This window comes from Columba livia, chromosome 28 (assembly GCF_036013475.1).
Source record: "Columba livia isolate bColLiv1 breed racing homer chromosome 28, bColLiv1.pat.W.v2, whole genome shotgun sequence".
Lineage (NCBI taxonomy): Eukaryota > Metazoa > Chordata > Aves > Columbiformes > Columbidae > Columba > Columba livia.
This window is the reverse complement of record NC_088629.1, coordinates 1,426,937-1,447,515: the sequence shown is the minus strand read 5'-3', so window position 1 is coordinate 1,447,515 and position 20,579 is coordinate 1,426,937. Positions and strand designations below refer to the sequence as shown.

Here is a 20,579-nt window from a genome sequence, read left to right as displayed (position 1 = left end):
CTCTTTCAGAGGCTGGAAAGGTGCGTGGGCATCGTGACTTCGCTGACCAACGGGCTGTCGGAGAGGGAGACTAACGATGCCCTCAACGCTCACGTAAGTGTCATCTCCTTAGAGACGAGAAATCCCGCCCGGATTAAATAAATTAGGGGATATTTTACTCATATGGGAGCTCTTAGCAAGGCACAAAGAGGCTGGGGAGTGGACCCCCCTGTCCTCTCGCCGCTCTCAGCCTCTCAGGGATTCTCTGACAGTTCAAAGACAAACCATCGCGGCTTTAATCCTTGCCCAGTAACCTATTTAGAAGCCGATTTCTCGCTGAAATCTGTCCGAGCGCTCTGGACATGCAGGTGGGAGCCTGTCGCTCCGCGTGCGCCGCTGGTGTTTGTATTTCTCCTGGATTTTTGGACTCCTGCCCCGCTCAGATCAGCTTTTCCCTGCCTCCCAGACTCCAGACCACTGGGAAAGGCAGGTTCAGCTTTTCTTTTGAGGGATGGAGCATTTATTTCGACCTCTACATAGTCTTAAAATACTTGCCAGCGAGCCGCAGATGTTACCGTATAAGGGAAACTGTTGTGTGACATGTTAACGGGCTCTCGGATGTGTTGGTTGCATTTTTGCCTCCACAGAACACCTTGGGCTGGCACTGCCCCGTGTTCCTCATCTCGGTGTGTTTAACCCCCCCAGGGATGGTGACTCCAGCACTGCCCTGGGCAGCCTGTTCAACACCCACAGCCCTTTGGGGAGAAATCACCCCAAATTTCCACCCTCAACCTCCCCTGGCGCAACTTGCGGCCGTTTCCTCAGGCCCCTCAGCCGCTCCATCACACTTGTGCTCCAGCCCCTTCCCCTGAACTCACTCAGGCAACTCAAGGGCTCTCTCATTGTGAGGTGATCCCGCCACCCGTGGGGCTGCCGTTTTGAGCCCTGAGGTGATTTTGATGCCCCTGGTGCCACCATTTTGTGTTTTGAGGTGATTTTGGTGCCCCTGGCGCCGCCATTTTGAGCCGTGAGGTGATTCTGGCGCCGCCATTTTGAGCCGTGAGGTGATTCTGGTGCCGCCATTTTGAGCCGTGAGGTGATTCTGGCGCCGCCATTTTGAGCCCTGAGCTGACGGCCCCAAAACTGCCCCCAGCATTCGAGGCACCGCTAAAATCACTGGGACGCCGTCCCTCCTGAGAGGTTTGTACCAGCAACGGGATGCAAATAGTAGTTTTCTATAATCTCTTGCAATCCTGCTCCGAATTCCTCATGCGCTGCTGGGTGCTCCATTAACCACCCGTTTGTTGGCTTGAGGGGGGTTTCTTCTCCGGTTGCGTTACCATCCCACCTCCCCCATTCACCAACGGTGCTGCCTTTTTATTTTCTCCTTTTAGATCTGTAAAGGAACCACCCAGCACGAGGAGATCTGCCTGGGGCTGTTCACTCTGGTCTTGACCGAACCCGCTCAGGCCCAGAAGGTGAGACACAGATCCACCAGCACCAAATACTTATCCGCTGGCCATTTCAATTTCCAGGCAGCCGGGGATTCACAGAGGTGGAAGTTTTGGGTGAGGAGGCGCCCACCTGGAACCCCGAGCGGTGTTTTTTGTAGCGGGGCCATGGTTTTACTTGGGTTTTTTAGCATCCACGTGGCGCAGCTGCCGCTCTGAAACGCGGATCCCGCCACCCAGCGAGGGAGCTCGGTTGGGTTCTTTCACATCCCTAGAATTAATTGGGTTTTTCACCGTGGGAGGCATGTACCGATTCTTTAAGAAACCATAAAGCCTTTAGCAGTTTCTGCCTTGTCTTTGGCGCCGCGGAATGGATTTGCGTGCTGGAGACCAGATGTAGATGCCTACCGAAATAATAGAGGAGGAACGCGTTCAATTCCTAGAGAAAATTGCTTTTTCGCCGTCCACCTCTATTAATTGTAATTTTTAAATAATGCTTTCTAACGACGCTGTAAACTGCGATTTTAAAATTGTAGCTGCTCGCGTACAGGAAGACGAATGTTTTGTGTTCTAAAGGTCTCGGAGGTGGATTTGGCAGCGCCGCTACCAACCGGGGGGCGCTTGGGGAGGGAGTTGAAAATGTTTTGTTATAGAAACCAGCCCTATTTGTAGCAGCTACAAGGGGAAAACAAAAGCCCCGTTGGAAGGGCCGTGCGTGGCGAGCGGCGCTCGGCGGTTCTTGTTTGGCTGCGTTTCGGTAACCAGGTGTTGCAGAGGTTTTAAAAGGGTTGAAGTGGCCTCTCCACGGCTGAGCGTAAATCCCGGCCCAAAGGTGACTCACGCAATATCCTTCATTGATTTAATCGCTGCAACGAGGGCAGAGCTCTCTTCGCCGAAGCAATAGATCCATTTCAGCTCCCAGAACTGATGGGACGGTGCTTGTCCAGCTCTATTCCCCAGTAATCACCTCTTGAAAGCAAAACACGCTTCTCCTCGGCGTCTTTAGGCCTGACTGCTCTCAGTGCAGGTGCAAGTTGGGTTTCTCTTTGGTTCCATGGCTCAGTTTCGCTCTGTCTTTGACTTCAGGGCTTCCCAAACCCCGACTGCAGTGTCCCCAGCCCCACTGGCCTTCGGCTCTGGCCAATTCCATGTTGTGCACCAAGCGCTGCATGTTGGACTTGAAAATATGGAGAGGCTGAATCCGGACAGGGCTCTGAGCTCTGCAGAATGCGTCCTGGTGTCCAGACACTGCGGGAGCCAAAGAGGGTTTCTAGTCTACAGGGTGGTCTTCTCCTTTCTAGGATTATAGAATCACAGATGGTTTGTGTTGAAGGGACGTTTAAAGCCCCCCAGTGCCCCCCTGCCATGACAGGGACATCTTCACCAGCTCAGGGTGCTCAGACCCCGTCCAGCCTGGCCTGGGATGTCTCAGGGATGGTTCATCTACCTCCTCTCTGGGTACCTGGGCCAGGCTCTCACCACCCTCAGGGCAACAATTTCATTCTATCCAGCCTCAATCTCTTAATTTAAACCATCACCCCTTGTCCTATCACAACAGGCCCTGCTCAAAAGTCTGTCCCCATCTTTTAAGTCCAGAAAAGCCGCACTAAGGTGTCCCTGGAGCTTCTGTTCTCCAGCTGAACACCCCAACTCTCAGCCTGTCCCCAGCAGAGCTGTTCCAGCCTCGGATCATTCCTGTGGCTCCTCTGGCCCCTCTCCAGCAGCTCCGTGTCCTGTGCTGGGGACCCAGAGCTGGACGCAGGACTCCAGGACGTGTCAGACGGCAGCTGGGACGCTCTCAGGAGCATCCAGACGCCGTTAACTGGGAGCAGGTAGCATAGGACTCGTGGAGCAGCTGTTGTCACGTACTGGAAGCACAGGCTGAGCAGATCCCGCTGCTCCAGCGTTGCGGCTGCTCTGGCTCCGTCGCCGTCTCTCTGACTGCTGCTGGTGGCCACACTAATTAGAGGTGGCTGGTCCCTCCTGCCCTTGTCAGATCTGCTCTGGGGAGCACGTTACTTTTCTTCGGGGGTAATTGCATCTGCCATTCTGCTGGGCTCTGATCTCATCTCTCGCCGCCGCCTGCGCTGTGTCCAGACGGCTGGGACGGGGAGCCGGGCAGTGATTTTCTACCAGGCTTTGGGGGTGAATTACTCCCTTCCTACAGAGGGGGGTTAACGCTTGCCTGACAAAGCATCTCGCAAGACTTTTGGGAGAGCCCTGAGCTCGTCACACAGCAAGCGGAGCAGTTTGTCCTCCAGCGAGGAGCCCGCGGCGCCGGGACGGCAAAAACCATTTCCATTGCTGGTCGTGGGTGAAGATTCACAACCTTGGCCCCGTGTCGGTGTGGGAGCATCGATCTGGCGAGGCCAATGTGGCCGCGGTGCTGCCTTGAACCAAGAGAACCCCGTGAGGCTCCACCATCCTTCAGGGACTGGTTGTTTGGCCAAAAAAAATAGGATATTGTAGCTAGTTGGCATTCTAAGGGTATTTCAGTGCTTGTTGCCCCTGGGGCCAGGCAGGGGCTGCAGAGCTGTCTCGCGCCATCTGCTTGGTCGTCGTTTCCTCGGTGGGCGTTTGTCCGTCCGGCTCGTCTGACACCATGAGCTCGCTGCCCCTCCGTCTGCGGGAGGTACCGGCTCTTCCTCACAGAGGGGAAACACGCAGCTCCCTTTTCGGGAGGGGGCTCGATCGATCCAAACTGCGCTGGCCTCCCCCTTTTTGTCAGCGTGACCCTCCAGCCGGGAGCCCTCGGCCCCGCTCAGCCCGTCCAGCCGTGCGCGGGGACGCTCCACCACCTTCAAATATCCTTCACATATCAAAGTGGCAGCGAGCGAGCTGCCGGATCGCCCTCCTCCGCCTGACACCCTGGCTTTAATTAACGCTCTGCCCCGGGATCAGGGGGCACCGGCCCTCCCGGCGCTTCTCTGGCTTCTCCTCCTGCCTCTTCTGCCGCGGTGCTGGGTGGGAAGGGGCCTCTAAGCTCCATTCAATAGCCGTTTTTTTTTCTTCCTCTCATTTAAAGCGAACATTTATCATTTGTTCCTTCCTGTTAATTAAACGGCCTGTGCAAGTGGCGGCTCCAATCTGCCCAGAGCGGGGAGGAGGCGATGGATTGTTTGCAGCCTTGGCAATAAGCAAGAAATTCAGGTTCGCTCCCCACCCTTTCGCTGCTGGAGCCCTGAAGGTTTTCTCCAAGCGCCTTTCTTTTGGATTTATGTGTTCAATCCTTGTGCCAGAGTCTGACTTGTCCAAGCAACCAGCGGGTGACACGTCACGCTGATAAAATGCGGCTTGTTCTGCTCTGTCCCGTTGTACTTTAGGCCAAGCAGCAGGTGCGGTTCAGCTTTTCTGCACCAATTTGAGGACGTTTGCGGTGAGCGAGGTGAAGAGCTGCCCGGTTTCCCTGGATAAGAGGATTATGGTGTCCTTCCTCCCGGGAATTAAATACCAGTCGCAAAGTAAATCCCTTAGAGTGTCTCTTCCAGCTCTTCTCCTGAGGATGCTGCCAGAATTAAGCCATGTTCTCAAGGCCAGATCTCTCGGTGGCTTTAAACGCAGGTACGGGCGCTGCACCACACACCTGTCTGGCAGAAAACCAAAACCGAGGTGTTTTGCCCAGAAAAGTGTTAGTTCTTCGAACCCAGAAGCTACAGCCCACCAAGAGAAGCTGCCAAGATGAGAAGTGTTCCTTGCGCCGCCGCTTCTGAGGGCGCTGAAACGCAGAAGCGCTGATGGGATCAATGAGCACAGGGAGTCTAATCAGAGAGGTCTTTTGAGGCCTCATTAACTCCATAAGGGAGGATGCAGAGGCCAGACCCCTGGAATATCATGACATTTACTGGCACAAATTAACATTCGCGCAGAACCGCTTAACAAATTACTTCCTAATCGCCCTCCACCCCCCGCTGTCCTGACCAGAGGGGAGAAGCAGCAGCTTTGCTCTCGGACCAGCGTGTTTTTCTCACTACTGGGGGTACAGGAGAGTGGAAAAAGTTCTTCATTTCACAGCAATCCATCCCTGTTTGGTTTGAACCACAGGTTATCTGGATTTTTAACCCCAAATGAACCAAGGCAAGAGCGTCATTTTGAGCCGCGGGGTGTCGCCTCCATTCCCGCATCCGTACGGAGCCAGCGTCACGTCATGGTGACCCTGAGTTCCATGAGCGGTTCTGGTTGCCACCAGTGCCACGGACATGGGAGCGCTGAGGGGTTGACGTGAGCTGGAGGTGACTTTACGAACCGCTCGTCCCCAAGGGTCGTCGTGAGTCCGTTCTCTCCCCAGAGAGGGGATGGGGACACTGTGTGTTCCGGAGGGAGGATTTAGCTCCAGTGAATCCAGCTGTCAATTTGTGACAGTTAATGACATTCCCCATGTGGCCATGGGATGTGGATTCAGCTCATCCCCTGGGAGTCCGCGTCTTGATGTTCTTTCCCTGAGATTCATTTATTTGCTGTTACACGATCAGGTTTGATAAAACCATCGTGTGGTTGTTTTGTCCTTCACCTCTCACCATCTCCTGCAGTGCTACCGGGACCTGGCGCTGGTGAGCCGAGATGGCATGAGCATCGTTCTCAACAAGATCAACCATATTCTCATGGAGAAGTACTTGAAGCTGCAGGACACTTGTCGGACCCAGGTGAGGAGATCTCCCCAGAAATCCCCCTTTTCATCCCAACCAGGCAGAGGATGAGCTATGGGGAGGGCTTGGGGGGCAGTTGGTGGTGTCACCAGGTGTTGTGGTGATGGCGGTGGCAAAAGCAGCCCTGTACACCTTCTCTGAAAGGAGGGCGTAGTGTGGAGGGTGTTGGTCTGTTCTCCCGAGCAGCAAGTGATAAGACGAGAGGAAACTGGCTTGTACCAGCACTGGCGTGGCCAGCAGGACCAGAGCAGTGACCGTCCAGACCGCGGATCCTGGGGGTGGTTTTGGGACCATGACCTCAGGGCTCAAAATGGCGGCACCAGAATCACCTCAGGGCTCAAAATGGCGGCACCAGAATCACCTCAGGACTCAAAATGGCGGCACCAGAATCACCTCAGGACTCAAAATGGTGGCACCAGAATCACCTCAGGGCTCAAAATGGCGGCACCAGAATCACCTCAGGGCTCAAAATGGCGGCACCAGAATCACCTCAGGGCTCAAAATGGCGGCACCAAAATCACCTCAGGGCTCAAAATGGTGGCCCCAGAGGTGGCGGGATCACCTCATGAAAGCCCTTGAGGTGCTGGAGCGAGTTGAGAGAAGGGAATGGAGCTGGTGAGGGGCTGGAGCACAAGTGCGATGGGAGCGGCTGCAAGTTGCGCCACGGGAGGTTGAGGTTGGAAATTTGGGGTAATTTCTCCCCAAAGGGCTGTGGGGCATTGGAACAGGCTGCCCATGGCAGTGCTGGAGTCACCATCCCTGTAGAGGTTGGAATACACAGAGATGAGGTTCTCGGGGACGTGTTCAGCGCCAGTGCTGGGTTATGGTTGGACTGTGATCTTGAGGGGCTTTTCCACCCAAAACGACTCTCCGGTTCTCCCTCTCTCTGCCCAGCTGGTGTGGCTGCTGCGGGAGCTGGTGAAGAGCGGGGTGCTCGGCGCCGACGGCGTCTGCATGACCTTCATGAAGCAGATCGCGGGTGAGTTCTGCAGCGGGAGCGAGGCGACTGCCGCCTGCGTCCCCCCTTCTCGTGCCAGGGCCGACTCGTGGTGTCCTGCGCTCGGCGGCAGAGCCGGAGCCTGCGCTGCCAGATCCGCAGCGGCTTCCTGAGCATCTGTGTGCGCAACCGGCAGCACCGAGCTGTCTGCTGAGGAAATCCCTCCAGGGAAGATGGAGCAAGGATAAACCTTCAAAAATCTGTTACCCCTGCGAGGGGTGAATCGTAAAGAGAGCCAGGAGGCTCCTGCAACAGCCAAAACAAGTGTGTTGGTCCCAGTCGCTGCCGGTTTTCACCCCATAGCGCTGCGCAAGAGCACCGGGATCACCCTTAGTCCCTGCTCTGACCTCTGGGATGGCAAGAGCCGTGTGCGGCTCCTCAGGAGGCTGCTTCACCCTGCAGAAAGTCGGTGGCTCCTTTCCGGGCTCACCGGAACGGCGCCTCTTCCGTGTTCTCTTACGTCCGCGAAGGGGCAATTAACGTCCCGCCGTAAAACCCGCCGTCGTTGTTCTGATTGCAAACAACCGGGCAGCCTGGCTTGGAAATTGCCGTGTCTGCTCTTCGGGGGAGGAAGAGCGAGGAGGGAGGGGGGAGAACCCTGAACACGAGCCAAGCTGCCCTGGCCCTGTTGTCACAGCGTAAACACAACAATTTAAAAACCGCTGGTGAAGGCATCTCTTGTTTTCCCTCATCGCACCTCCCCGTGCGGGGCCTCTTCTGTTCTGGAAGGAGCCGCTGTCTCAGTTCTTGCTGCTTTTACGCTGCCTTAATTGTTCTGCTCCCATTGTTTTGCCCTTTCTTGGGGATTTCGGGCCTTCTTTGCTCTTTCCCCTTTGTAGGCTCAGCAGCTGCAAATATTTTCTCTTTTCTAGCTACCAAATCTCATCCCTTTCTGGCTTCTGTACTTTCCAGAAGGATAATTCCTGATTCCGTACACTGGATCATCACAGCTCTTTTGCAAGAGTGCCATAGCAGCAAACCCCCCCTCGATCCCCTAACAGAATGGCACTTGTACCTAGAAATGTGCTGTATCTACCCTTTTCCCCAAAAAGTAAGACCTACCCCCAAAAAGTAAGACCTACCCCCAAAATAAGACCTACCCCCAAAATAAGACCTACCCCCAAAATAAGACCTACCCCCAAAATAAGCCCTAGCACGATTCTTCAGGATTTTTGAGGAAGCTCAAAATACAAGCCCTACTCGAAAAATAAGCCCTAGTTACAACTCATTTAAAAAGTCAATTTAAACAGTGTCCAGGCTTGTAAATAAGTACAGTTAATTGGCAATTAACGCAGCGGGACAGACAGACCCTTCACCAAGAAGAGCAGAATCGCATTGAAAAGACCCCGCGAGACCCAAAACAAGGGTCGGCAAAAAGGAAACAAGAAATTGAGTTGGAATTCAGGGTTATGATGATGGTCCAGAGTGCGAATAGATTGTTCATGGAAAAATAAGACACCCCCTGAAAATAAGCCCTAATGCATCTTTTGGAGCAAAAATTAATATCAACCCATCTCGTTTTTGGGGGAACGGGGTTGCGACAGCACGTGTGGGCGCAGAGGGTGAGCAAACCCTTTCAGGAGCTTGATGGGAGATCAAGGCGCTCAGCTGAGTCCTGCACCCCTCTGACCAGCTTTTCCCTGTTGCTTTTTGGCTTTCAGGTGGGGATGTGACAGCAAAGAACATCTGGCTGGCCGAGAGCGTTCTGGAGATACTGACGGAGCAAAGGTACAGGCGACGCTTGTCCCGCTGTGGGTGCTGGATTTATGGTCACAACCCACGCGTCGATGCACAAAAATCCCCCTCTCCATTCCCTACCGAGCGTATTTTTCAAGCCGCGACATGAATTTGTGGCTCTCCGAGCCTGGAGGGCGTCCCGACATCCCTCCGCTAGCCTTAGGGGCTGCTCGTCACCACAAACAAACCGATGGACCCAAAGGGATCGCTGCCCGCAGCGTGCGGCGCTCGGGAGGTGACGGCGGTGGCCGCGGAGCTCGGCGCGGCGTCCCAGGAATATTTTCTTGCTGCGTTTCCCAGCTGCGGGGGAGGTTTTCCTTCTGGGGGGAGGAGGACGGAGTTAATTGCCCAAAAAACTTCCTGTGTTTAAACAGCTCCCGCTTCGTCAGGGCTGCAACTTTAATTTGTTGTGGACAGGCCAGCTGGGAATATCGTCCTACGGGCTCCGCATTGTCCTTCGTTGGCAAAGCAGCCGCTAATTGATGATAAGCAGAATTCCTCCCTGCAGCTTTGCCAGGGCAAAGTCATTTTTAAATAGCCTATAGCTTTTTTCACCAATTCTTCTGAAATTGCTTATTACTGCGGGTAACAATCAAGTTGTTAAAGCGTTTATTTGGCCGCAGTTTATAGTCCTAGGGGGTTTTTTTGAGTCTCTGGGAACAGCGCGGTGCTGCGAGAGCCACCTAGTGCCCTCATGGGAAGCAGAGACCCTCCAAAACCTTCTGCTCGTGTTGGTTCTTCGCATCATTTCCCCAGCTAAGCTCAACCTTTCTATTCCCGACTACCTTTAAGCCCTTCCCAGCTCCTCGTGTTGTCTTCCCGTGCGCTGGCGCGAGTCGCCGCGTCTCGCCAAAGCGAACAAATAACGGCAAACGGCCGGACCGCGGGAGGAACGGCAGCTTCTCGCTGCGGATCCCGAGCCGCGCGTCCACGTGTGCGCTAAAACCCAGCTGAGCTTTGTCACTCGGGGACTTTGTCGGGGCGGATGCCGGAGGAAAAGGCTTGAGCCGTGTTGAAGGTGTCGCTAGAGCGGCACAGAAACTGCCCGAGGGAGAACCCGCAGCCCTTTGCCGGGATTTATGCGCTTTGATTAGGGGAACAGGCCAGAGCTTTAATTAAAGCCACGCATCTGAAATCCACTGCCGCTTCCAGAGCGCTGAGCGCTCGCTTTAATTAAAACCAGTTGCGGCAAAGCCGCTTCTCGAGCACCGGCGAGGCGAGTGCGCTGCCGCCGCACCAACGGGCGTTAATTGAGCTACTCGCTGCTAATGGCGGCGGGAGCGCGATGCCTCCCGGTGTTTTCATTCTCTCTGCTTGTCGGATCGATGAATCCCCGTGGCTGTGAGTGGCTTTTGCCTCCCTTGGACAGCCTCTTTCTTCTCCTGCACAGCGCTTGCTGGGGTGATGCCGACCTGCCAACCCCCCTGGGTTTGCAGCCCTAATTACTCCCACATCCTCCCTAACGAAACCGCCGTGTGCAGCCCGCCCGGCTCGCTAATCAACCTGCTCCTGGCGTCCCGCTCGCTGCGGGGAGAAAAGCAAACTCTTGTCACGTCTTCCCCGGCACCCCCAGTGATTTAGGGCAGGTGATTCATTTGCCACTGGGCTGGTGGCTCCTCAGGGCTTTGGATTTACAGCCCGGGGCTGCTGCGGGTGATGGATCACGCTGGGGGCACCGAGCCGGCCTGGCCCATTCTTGGCATCCAGCACTAATAACAGAGCTGACAAGGTGCTTTTTATGGACTGAGAGTATTATATTTATTGTTGCGCTTAGATAAGGGCGGCTGAGAACGCGGCACGCCCAGCAGAGCGGCGATGGAAAGGCTGCGCCGCTCCGAGGACGCAGAACAAGTTAGCAGGGAAAGAAATCCGCTTCCAAACACGCAGCCCTGGGCGCGGAGCCGCGTGTCCCCCGGGGCTGCGGGCACTGCGGGGACGCTCGCTGGTCCCTTCGCCCGATGGGGCTGCCTCGTCTCTCCCCACGCTGTTTCCAGCTCTATATGGCTGTTCTCCCCTCTCGCTGATCTCCCAAGCATTTCGCCTTGTTTCTCCCTGTTCTTTCCATCCTTTTGTGTGACCGTCCTTTTCCCCCCGTGCTGCGCCTGCCGAAGCCACATGTGTCCCCGTGGCCAAGGAAAAGGCACAAATTCCCCTAAATCCCCGCTCTGGTGTTGCTTGTCCCTCCATGGACAGTAGAAAAGGCGACGGCTGGTTGTGCGGAGCTGCGTTTCCAGCCTGCAGTCCCTCTCCTTTATGCCTTAGTTTCCTCCGGCCTGAGTCTTCAGGTTTATATCCCTTCTGGCTCTGGAGGAGGTGGCTGAAGGTGGTTTTTTTGCCTTCATTTGCAGAGAGTGGGTACTGAAAAGCAGCCTCTTGATAGCCATGGCGGTGTACACCTACCTGCGGCTCATCGTGGACCATCACGGCACGGCTCAGCTCCAGGCGCTTCGACAAAAGGAGGTGGATTTCTGCATCTCCCTCCTCCGGGAACGGGTGAGCATCGTCGGGGACACAAGGGACAGCTGGGAAAAGCCACCTGCCTCCCCGGGGAGTCTGTGTCTGCGTGCGGGGGTGTCGCTCCTGTGAGATGTGTCACCCCCCAGCTCGCGCCGTGCGGGCAGTGACAGCGCAGCTGGAATCTTGTGTCCAGCTGTGGCCCCTCAGCTCCAGCAGCACAGGGAACTGCTGGAGAGAGTCCAGCGCAGCCACCAAGATGCTGGAGGGAGTGGAGCATCTGTCATTCTCAGCACAGACTGTGAGCAGCTTTTGAACCCTTTGCACCAACTCTGCCATCACGCTCCGGGCTGTAGAGGGGGGAAGAGCAGCCGTTTTGATGGCACTGCCTCATTTTAGTCTCTTTTATTCAAGCCACAAGGGTTTAAACCATTCTAGTCCCACCGCTGCAGCACCTCAGTGCTCGTCCTGCTTATGGTAGCTGCCTGAACATCAGTTTCTCCCTTTGGGAGGCTGCCAGTGTCCTCGCAGCCTTGTGGATAACACAGAACCAGCTCCAGGCCACGCTTTGGTCCCCATGGTGCAGGAGAAGCCACCAAAGCTGCATGACACAGGTGTCCTTGTCCCTCTCCCCCTCCTCCTCACATGGCAGGAAGGACCAAGCGTCAAGTCCTCATTTCAGAGACTTGCGAGAGAAAAAGCCATCAGATTTATGGGCTGATTGTTTGCTTCGCGAGAGAGAGAACGTTTTAAAATAGCCGCTGACCTTCCCGCCTGTCACCCCGTCTCTCAGAACCTGCTTCAAAAGAGGGGCAAGCTGCCAGGGCGGGAGCGTAGATATTGTGCAAAGAGTGAATCATCCACAGCCGGCAGGAAAGTTGAAGGACTGACCGTTCCTCCCTTCCCCCTCAATGAGATTTTGAACAGTAAATGAGATTTTGAACGGTAAATGAGACTTTTTTCCCCCGTTTCCCCAGTTCATGGACTGTTTCATGATCGGCCGGGACCTCGTGCGGCTGCTGCAGAACGTTGCGAGGATCCCCGAGTTCGAGCAGCTCTGGAAGGACATTATCCACAACCCGCAGGTCCTCAGCACGCAGTTCACAGGTGGGCAGGGCCGGGGCATCGCCAGAACCCTCCAAACCCTGAATTCCATCATTAATTCCGTTTTTCAACCCTTGTTTTGGGTCTCGCGGGGTCTTTTGAATGCGATCCTGCTTTTCTTGGTGAAGGGTCAGTCTGTCCTGCTGCATTAATTGCCAGTTAATTGTACTTTTTTACAAGCCTGGACACTATGTAAATTGACTTTTTAAATGAGCTGTAACTAGGGCTTATTTTTGGAGTAGGGCTCGTATTTCGAGCATCCTGAAAAGTCACACTAGGGCTTATTTTTGGGGTAGGGCTTATTTTTGGGGAAACGGGGTACATCAAATATTAATACGTCAGAGCTGCAGGAATGGATCCTCTCAAGGGTAACGAGGTGGGATGGGCTGTGGGTTTGGTACAGAAACATCACCCAGGAGCACAGAACGAGCGTCTGTCACAAACGTGGGGTAAAAAGGTGAATTTTAATTAATTTTAGTTTTACACGTATAGCTGCCTGGGCACTGTTTAAATCGCCTTTTTAATGAGCTGTGAGTAGGGCTTATATTTCAAACATCCTCAAAAATCCTGTGGACTTAACACTTCCATAACTCTTGTTGTTGCTTTCTTAAAAGTTAACTGATTTATAGGCTGAGATGAAGCTGGAGCCTAAAGATATATAGTGTCTGTGTCCTTCTGGTTCTAGAAAAGAGCCTGATGAAGCTCTAAAGCAAGTTCAGAAGGTGCAGCAACTGATTCTTTCTAAGCGGGATACTCTTGCTCCTGTTAGCATTGGTGTGACGAACACTCGGCCGTGGAGCTCCCTGCACAGTCTGGGTTACAACACACACAACGGAGAGAGCGTTACGTTTATAATTTTTATTGGTATCAATTATTCGCTTCTCCGGGGGCTGTCACATCGTTATCTGTCTGCGGCGATTTTAGTCTTCGGAAATGGGGCTGTGTTAATGTCACTTGAAAGATCTCGGGGGAAACTCACAGCGCGTCATTTGATTAAACTCGTGATCTCTGGGTCTCTTCTCCATCTCCAGAGCTTTGCTCCTGTCCTTGCTGGTCCCTGCTGAGACCACAGGGACCGAGTTCCCCTCTCTGGTTAATCAGCGTTAAGCCATGGGGCAGAAGAATCTTAGTCCCAGCTTAAGGCAAGCTCACGTTTCACATTTCCAAGGCTCAGCCCTGCAGTGGTAGGACCACTAGAAGTGTTTCTCAGCGTGCTCTGGATCGTCCCAGCCGAGCGCTGAGCTTTCGCATCCCCGCTCGGAGCGAACAAGCGGGGCTTTTCCAACCCAGATGGTTCCACAAGGCTGCTCCTTTGCCCTCTTGCCTGCAGTAATTGCTCTAACGCCACCCAGCACCTCTACCAGCTGCCGGTCCCCGTGCTCTGGGGTTTGCATCGCTCTGGAGCCTCTAATCCGAGTCCTCACAGAGCTCGGTGCTCCCACAACCCGGACCGGGGCTCAGCAGCACCGAATGCAGGGGAAATGACAGCAGGAAGCGGCTGCGGGCGCAGGACCCGTTCCTCCCGCAGAGCTGAACAAGCAGGGTGCCTTCGTGGCTCTCCTCCCTTGACGTGCAGCTCGCTCCACCCTTGCTCTGAGCTCTGCGGGAGCTGCCGTCTGTTCTTTCCGCTTTGCAGCTTTCTCCTTCCAGGTGTGACCCCCCCTCCAAACGGCGAGAGAGCGAAGCGTCCCCGCTGCCTGCTCGTCTGCGTCAGCGCTGGCCGCCCTGTAAATCCTTCAGGTCTTGTCAGGCAGCAGCAAAGCCTCTCTCCGCTCAGGTCATAAATTCCGCCCCTTGCAGCTGTCTGGGAACGAGAACGGCTTGTGCAATGTCCCCTTCTCCTTCCCAGGCTCTGTTCTCTTCGTGCGCGGGCTCACGCAAGTTTGCTCTTATGTCTGATCTTCACATCTGGGTGGAATCATGGAATCACAGATAGTTTGTGTTGAAGGGACGTTTAAAGCCCCCCAGTGCCCCCCTGCCATGACAGGGACATCTTCACCAGCTCAGGGTGCTCAGAGCCCGTCCAGCCTGGCCTGGGATGTCTCAGGGATGGTTCATCTACCTCCTCTCTGGGTACCTGGGCCAGGCTCTCACCACCCTCAGGGACAACAATTTCATTCTATCCAGCCTGAATCTCTTAATTTAAACCATCACCCCTTGTCCTATCACAACAGGCCCTGCTCAAAAGTCTGTCCTCATCTTTTAAGTCCAGAAAGGCCACACTGAGGTCTCCCCGGAGCTTCTGTTCTCCAGCTGAACACCCCAACTCTCAGCCTGTCCCCCAGCAGAGCTGTTCCAGCCTCGGATCACTTTTGTGGCCTCCCTAAGATCGTCTTTGTGCTCCCTCACAAGGGGGTGGGAGATGGAGAACGTGCTCTGTTGGTTGCAACTTGGGACGTGGCCTCTGGACTTCCTCGTTTCCCCTCCAGATCTCGTCCCCACTCTCTGCACATCCTCCCTCCCTTTCTCTGGCATCCTCACGAGCGATCGCTGGCTAAACCTTCGCTCTGGACACGAGACGCTTTAGGAGACCTTTTCCAACCAAAATCTTGATCCTTTTCCACTGCCTGAAGCTTTGGGGAAAAAAGAGCTTATTGCTCCAAGCTCAGATGTTGGCAGATCCCGGTCGTGCCGTCTGTGGGGCCATCACGAGTGTCCCGTGGGGCGTCCCGTTGTGCCATCGTGAGCGCAGACCCACTCTTCTCTCTCTGTCTCCCCAGGTGTCCTGCAGCTCCTCCAGTCGAGGACTTCGCGCAAATTCCTGGCGTGTCGCCTCACTCCCGACATGGAAACCAAGCTGCTCTTCATGACCTCACGGGTAAGTCCCTCCCGCTCACCGGGGGGTGACACTCGTCCCTGCCCGGTCCCCATTCTGGCACTGGGAGGGAGGGCAGAGCTTTACTGGTGTATTTGTTGCTTGTGGCATCGAATGGCGACATGAGGAGGAAAACCTGCCCAGCAGGAGCTGGTGCAGATGGGCCTGAGACATCCCTGGTATTCATTAAAAGGCACAAAAAGGGCTTTTGCAGGGGAATCAGAATCACAGAAGGCTCACGTTGCTCCTGGCTGGCCGCTCGCCAAGGCACAGCGCTTGCTGGGAACGCTGCGATGCGGTGGGTTATCGCAGCTCCGGCAAACAGCAGCCGTATCCCGGGGAGGTCGGGAGCTGCGCGGCGGCAGCGGGGTTCGCCGTTTAGCTGTTATCTGCGTTCACACGCCAGGCAGAGCTCGCTGCCCCTTGCGGGGCTGGGCTGCTGTGCGGTCCCATTGCTCCGCAGGGGATGGGCCCCACGTGAGAACGCTGCACAACAGCCTTCCTGGCTTCCCTGGTCTCTCAAGCTGCTGCCAGCGCAGGGCGGACGGGGAGCAGGGTGTGGAGCCAAAGGGGGATGGCAGACCATGGTTCTAGCAGATTTTTGCTGAGACCTTGGGCAAAACCCACGTCTTTTGTGTCCAGCTGTGGCCCCTCAGCTCCAGCAGGACAGGGAACTGCTGCAGAGAGTCCAGCGCAGCCACCAAGATGCTGGAGGGAGTGGAGCATCTCCCGTGTGAGGAAAGGCTGAGGGAGCTGGGGCTCTGGAGCTGGACAAGAGGAGCCTGAGGGGGGACTCATTGCTGGGGATCAAGATGGAAAGGGGCAGTGTCAGGAGGATGGAGCCAGGCTCTTCTGGTGACAACCAGGGACAGGACAAGGGGCAATGGGTGCAAACTGCAACACAGGAGGTTCCGCTGGAAGATGAGAAGCAACTTGTTGGGGTGAGGGTGGCAGAGCCTGGCCCAGGCTGCCCAGGGGGTTGTGGAGTCTCCTTCTGTGCAGACATTCCAACCCGCCTGGACACCTTCCTGTGTAACCTCATCTGGGTGTTCCTGCTCCGGGGGGATTGCACTGGATGAGCTTTCCAGGGCCCTTCAACCCCTCACATTCTGGGTTTCTGTGTGATTCTTTCCCCCCAACCCAGGTGCGGTTCGGGCAGCAGAAGCGGTACCAGGACTGGTTCCAGCGGCAGTACCTGTCCACGCCGGACAGCCAGTCCCTGCGCTGTGACCTCATCCGCTACATCTGCGGTGTGGTCCACCCCTCCAACGAGGTGCTCAGCTCCGACATCCTCCCGCGCTGGGCCATCATCGGGTGGCTGCTGACCACCTGCACGGTGAGCTGGGAGGGCCAGACCCCAAAATGAGCCATGGAACCACCCGAGATCGCTTCCCTTGCAGGGAAGGGGGTGACCAGCTGCTGCTGGAAGCTGCTGGGAGGTCTGGTTGGGGATTTGCTGGCTGGGCTGAAGGGGAGAGTTGCAGAGCAGCGGTTAAGACATTGCCCTTTGTTCTGTGCTCTGGATATTTAATCCTGGCTCTGCTGCACTTGGATCCTTCGGGATCTGCTTTCCCAGCATAAAACTCACCTTCTCCCTTCCAGCTTGTCATGGTTTAGTTTGTGGTTGGACTCAATGATCTTAAAGGCCTCTTCCAACCAAAATGATTGTGTTTCTTGGACTCTATGCCCTTTGTTTCTGCTTTATGTTTATGACCTGACTACACGTCGTGGGGCCTCTCCTGTCCCAGCACATGCACTGGGGTGCCTCCTTACAGCCTCCTTGGCTTCCCATCTGTCCCCAAACCTGTCCCTCGCCCCACCCGGGACCGTGATCTGCGGCACTCGCAGAAGCTGGTGAGGAAACGGCTGTAGCTGTGCCTGTATTCATCAGCCAATTTTGTGGTTTGTTTTCTTTCCCTCTAGTCCAACGTTGCTGCTTCAAATGCCAAACTGGCCCTATTTTATGACTGGCTCTTCTTCAACCCCGAGAAGGACAGCATCATGAACATAGGTGACTCCACGGGGAGCGTTTCTCGCGATGGGCAGGGGTTGAAGAAGGGGTTCATGGCTTCCACGTAGTGGGATGTGGTGGGGAAAACCCAACAGATTCTCTCCGAGGGGTATCAGCTCACTCCCCTGGACTTGCTGAGGAGCTGTTTTGGTGGAGCCACTTTTAATTGTGATTTTTTGAGTTGGTGGCAGCAGTGTCTTCCCTGGGGTGGGTGACTGGTCCCAGAGCATTGTTTCTCAGGGGCTGTCCCAGGACCTGGGGACACATGAGCAAGGACTAATCCAGCCAGGGACCTTGCTCAGAGCTCCTGCCCGCAGAGAAGTTGCTTCTCGAAGCCTAAGTGTGATTTAGGAGCTGGATGAGGGTGCATAGGAGCTAAAAGGGGCTTCTCTCAGCACTCCAGAGGCAGAATGCTGGGTCTGTGGCGTGAGGGGGCGCAGGGGGTGGGTGTGTCTCTGGGGCTCTCAGCACAGGGCTCCCCACTCTCTCCTTGCAGAGCCTGCCATCCTGGTGATGCACCACTCCATGAAGCCTCACCCCGCCATCACCGCCACGCTGCTGGATTTCATGTGCCGGGTGAGCCGCTCCGCGCTCTTTCCAGGGAATTCTCTGCCTTGCAAATGAGTTACATGACGGGGGGATGAGCAATGAGGGCTGTCACCAGCGGGACAACTTGGGAGTGTCACCCAGGACAGGGTAGAGGGACCATGTGGCCAAGAACCCAGCGGTACCTGGGGTGTGTGAGGAAGAGCGTGGCCAGCAGGTTGTCCTCCCGCTGCTGAGGCCCCATCTGGACTTACTGGGACCAGTTCTGCGCTCCCCAGTTTAAGAAGGACAAGGAGAGAGCCCAGCACGGGGACACAGAGATGCTCAGGGGTCTGGAAGCCCTGAGCACTTAAGCGCTGAGCCCTGCTCAGTGTCCCGAGGGCAGGATTGGTGCCGCAGGTTCACACAGGGCATGTCTTCACCCCCCCGAGTTTTGGAGCGAAGCTGCGTTGCTGCCCCATCCCGCAGGAAGGGAATTCCACGAATCCTTAGAGCCGGTGATACTTGAGCAGCAAAACAGCGTCGTCTCGCTGCCTGCTCTTCAGAGCCAAAAAAACAAACAAACAAACAAGCTGTTCCCTCTTCTTTTTATTGCACATTCCTCAGTGCATCATCTGGTCTGTTCTGCCTTGATTGCAAAATCGCCTGCGGAATAGCTCAGTATCTGCTGGCAACCCTCTTAACCTCCCCTTACCCTGCTGCGTTAAGGAGGGATTTTCCCCTCGCTGATCTGCCAAGAGCTCGGCCAAATTATTCACCTCTTCAACCCAACGACCAGAGGCTTTGGCAAGTCCCTGTGGGCTCTGGATAAATCCGGGGCCGTTTCTGGCGCTCGGAGCGTTGGGCCCACGTGTCGTTCGTTAGCTGTGGGAACACGCCTGAGACTTCTCGGCTCTGCAATGAAATTCTTGCGGAATGATGAGCGTTGGTAGGAAAAAAGGCTTCTGAATTGTTGCCTTTAGTACTTAATGCTTGGCCCGGTGTCGTCCCCTGAGGGCAAACGGAATCTCCGTGTGGTGGGGGGACAAGTTGGACCTGTTATCTCCCTTCTGAAGGATGTCGGTCCCTCCTTGGGCAGGGAGCAGAGCTGCTCCTGCCCCTTGGTCCTGGGAACAGCACTGCAAAGAGCTGCTGGTTCTGGGAGTTTGGTTTCAGAGAGGGCTGATAGTGCTTCTTGGAAGCGAGATCTTCTCTGGCTCTGAGCTGCATCACTTTGCTCCCTCCGTGTCCTCCCATCCCCGCGCTGCCCGAGTCCAAAAGAACTGGGTGCAAGGTTCCCGGGATGACCGAGATTTCGGGGATGAGTCATCTTGCTACTTCCAGAAGCAAAGGACTGGACGAGAGAGGAAACGGCCTCGAGCTGAGCGGTGGTTTTAGCTCATCTGGCTGTGTCCTGCTGCCTGGCACAAGCCCGAGGGCAGGCAGGGGGGTTCATGGCTCTAACGCTGTTGTTCTCCTGTTTCCAGATCATTCCCAACTTCTACCCCCCGCTGGAGGCTCACGTCCGGCAAGGCGTGTTCAACTCCCTCACCCACATCGTGGAGAAGCGAGTCCTCGCGTAAGACAGCCCTGAATTTTCCTCCCTTTACACGGCCGCTGTGCACCAGTCCTCCCTGGGCCTCACCAGCTTAGTCCAAACGACCTCCGTGCTCTGTCAGAGCTGCGGGGGCATTTATGTTATGTACGAACGGTGGAAGAAGGCCCAGCTGCGTTTTCACGGTGCTGACACTTGTCCTGAGAGCTGGTCCTTGAAGCGAGGGGATTGGGTGGGTTAAGAAGTGAAGCGTTGGAACAGGCCGCTGGAGTCACCATCCCTGGCGGGGTTTAAAAGATGTAAAGATGAGGCTCTTAGGGACACGGTTTAGTGCTAGATTTAGGTTACGGTTGGACTCGATGACCTTAATGGTCTCTTCCAACCAAAATGATTCTGTTATTCCATAAGAAAGCTCCGACCGCTCCAGGCAGACAGGAGCGTCCCCGGCCCTTTCTGGTCCCTGAGACGGAGCCGAACGGAGCGGCCGTGCTTCTCATCCCTTTTCCCTTCCCGACACAGACACCTGGCCCCTCTCTTCGACAACCCCAAGCTGGACAAAGAGCTGCGCGCCATGCTGAGGGAGAAATTCCCCGAGTTCTGCAGTTCGCCCTCGCCGCCCATCGAAGGTAGGGAGCGGCGCGGCGGTGCTGCCTCTGGGGACGCGGTTCTCCCGGCTTTTCTGTTCAATGCATCAGACCGGGGCTGCAGGGAAAGGAGAGCTCTTGGCGCTTGTTTCATGGTCTCCCTTCATCCCAGCCCTGCCGTACACTTAAGATTTACACTGTCTTGTTTTCTCTCTGCTCTGTAGGGGCTGCTTACCCTTTCTTGTCTTGCAGAAAACCCAATTGATTAACATAATCAGGTTAAACAGAGAGCAAGCATCTCTAACGTTTATTTAACAAGAGAGCGCTGCTGCTTTGCCAGCTCTGCCGGTCTGGTTTTCCTGTTGCATCAGCTGCTCTGGCCACAGGCCCCACCGGAGCAGCCACCAAACACCACTGCCCTGCGCGTCTCGGCCTGGCAGAGCTGGCAAAACCGCTGCCCTGTGCGGGGACTTGGGCTCTGCTGCCGGCCTGGGCGAGGGAAATAAAGCACGAAGGATGCCAGGCAGCGCGGGTGGAAAATGCGCTGGTCCTGCCGTACTCACCATCCCCACTTGGCACCTGAGTGGAGTCGCTGGGAGCGGCTCTTCCCCAACATGAGTTTTCCAGGGTCTGCCGCTTGCCCAAACTCATTTTTCCCCTTTGCAGGGCGCTTTACCTCCTCTCTGGAGCGTGGTTATCGGTGGAGGTGACTCGCAGGCTCCTG

General features: G+C 55.5%; 1 protein-coding gene and 1 long non-coding RNA gene across 4 annotated transcripts in view; one reads left to right on the top strand and one right to left on the bottom strand.

Moving 5' to 3' along the window:
• INTS3 (integrator complex subunit 3) overlaps nucleotides 1–20,579 on the top strand; it is a 36,384-nt gene that overhangs the window by 2,965 nt on the left and 12,840 nt on the right. For all 3 annotated transcript variants that reach the window (XM_065042984.1, XM_065042985.1, XM_065042986.1), the window contains exons 2-14: nucleotides 10–93; nucleotides 1,374–1,457; nucleotides 5,957–6,070; nucleotides 6,968–7,052; nucleotides 8,732–8,798; nucleotides 11,156–11,300; nucleotides 12,239–12,368; nucleotides 15,086–15,183; nucleotides 16,325–16,516; nucleotides 17,104–17,191; nucleotides 17,688–17,767; nucleotides 19,204–19,295; nucleotides 19,791–19,897. In XM_065042984.1, the coding sequence (XP_064899056.1) occupies nucleotides 10–93; nucleotides 1,374–1,457; nucleotides 5,957–6,070; nucleotides 6,968–7,052; nucleotides 8,732–8,798; nucleotides 11,156–11,300; nucleotides 12,239–12,368; nucleotides 15,086–15,183; nucleotides 16,325–16,516; nucleotides 17,104–17,191; nucleotides 17,688–17,767; nucleotides 19,204–19,295; nucleotides 19,791–19,897 (1,366 nt within the window). The remainder of the gene's footprint in view (nucleotides 1–9; nucleotides 94–1,373; nucleotides 1,458–5,956; nucleotides 6,071–6,967; nucleotides 7,053–8,731; nucleotides 8,799–11,155; nucleotides 11,301–12,238; nucleotides 12,369–15,085; nucleotides 15,184–16,324; nucleotides 16,517–17,103; nucleotides 17,192–17,687; nucleotides 17,768–19,203; nucleotides 19,296–19,790; nucleotides 19,898–20,579) is intronic.
• Nucleotides 17,768–20,572, bottom strand: LOC110365174 (uncharacterized). The gene is made up of 2 exons (XR_010468403.1): nucleotides 20,419–20,572; nucleotides 17,768–19,551 (listed from the first exon to the last, which is right to left on the bottom strand). It is a non-coding gene; the product is annotated as an uncharacterized LOC110365174 (long non-coding RNA).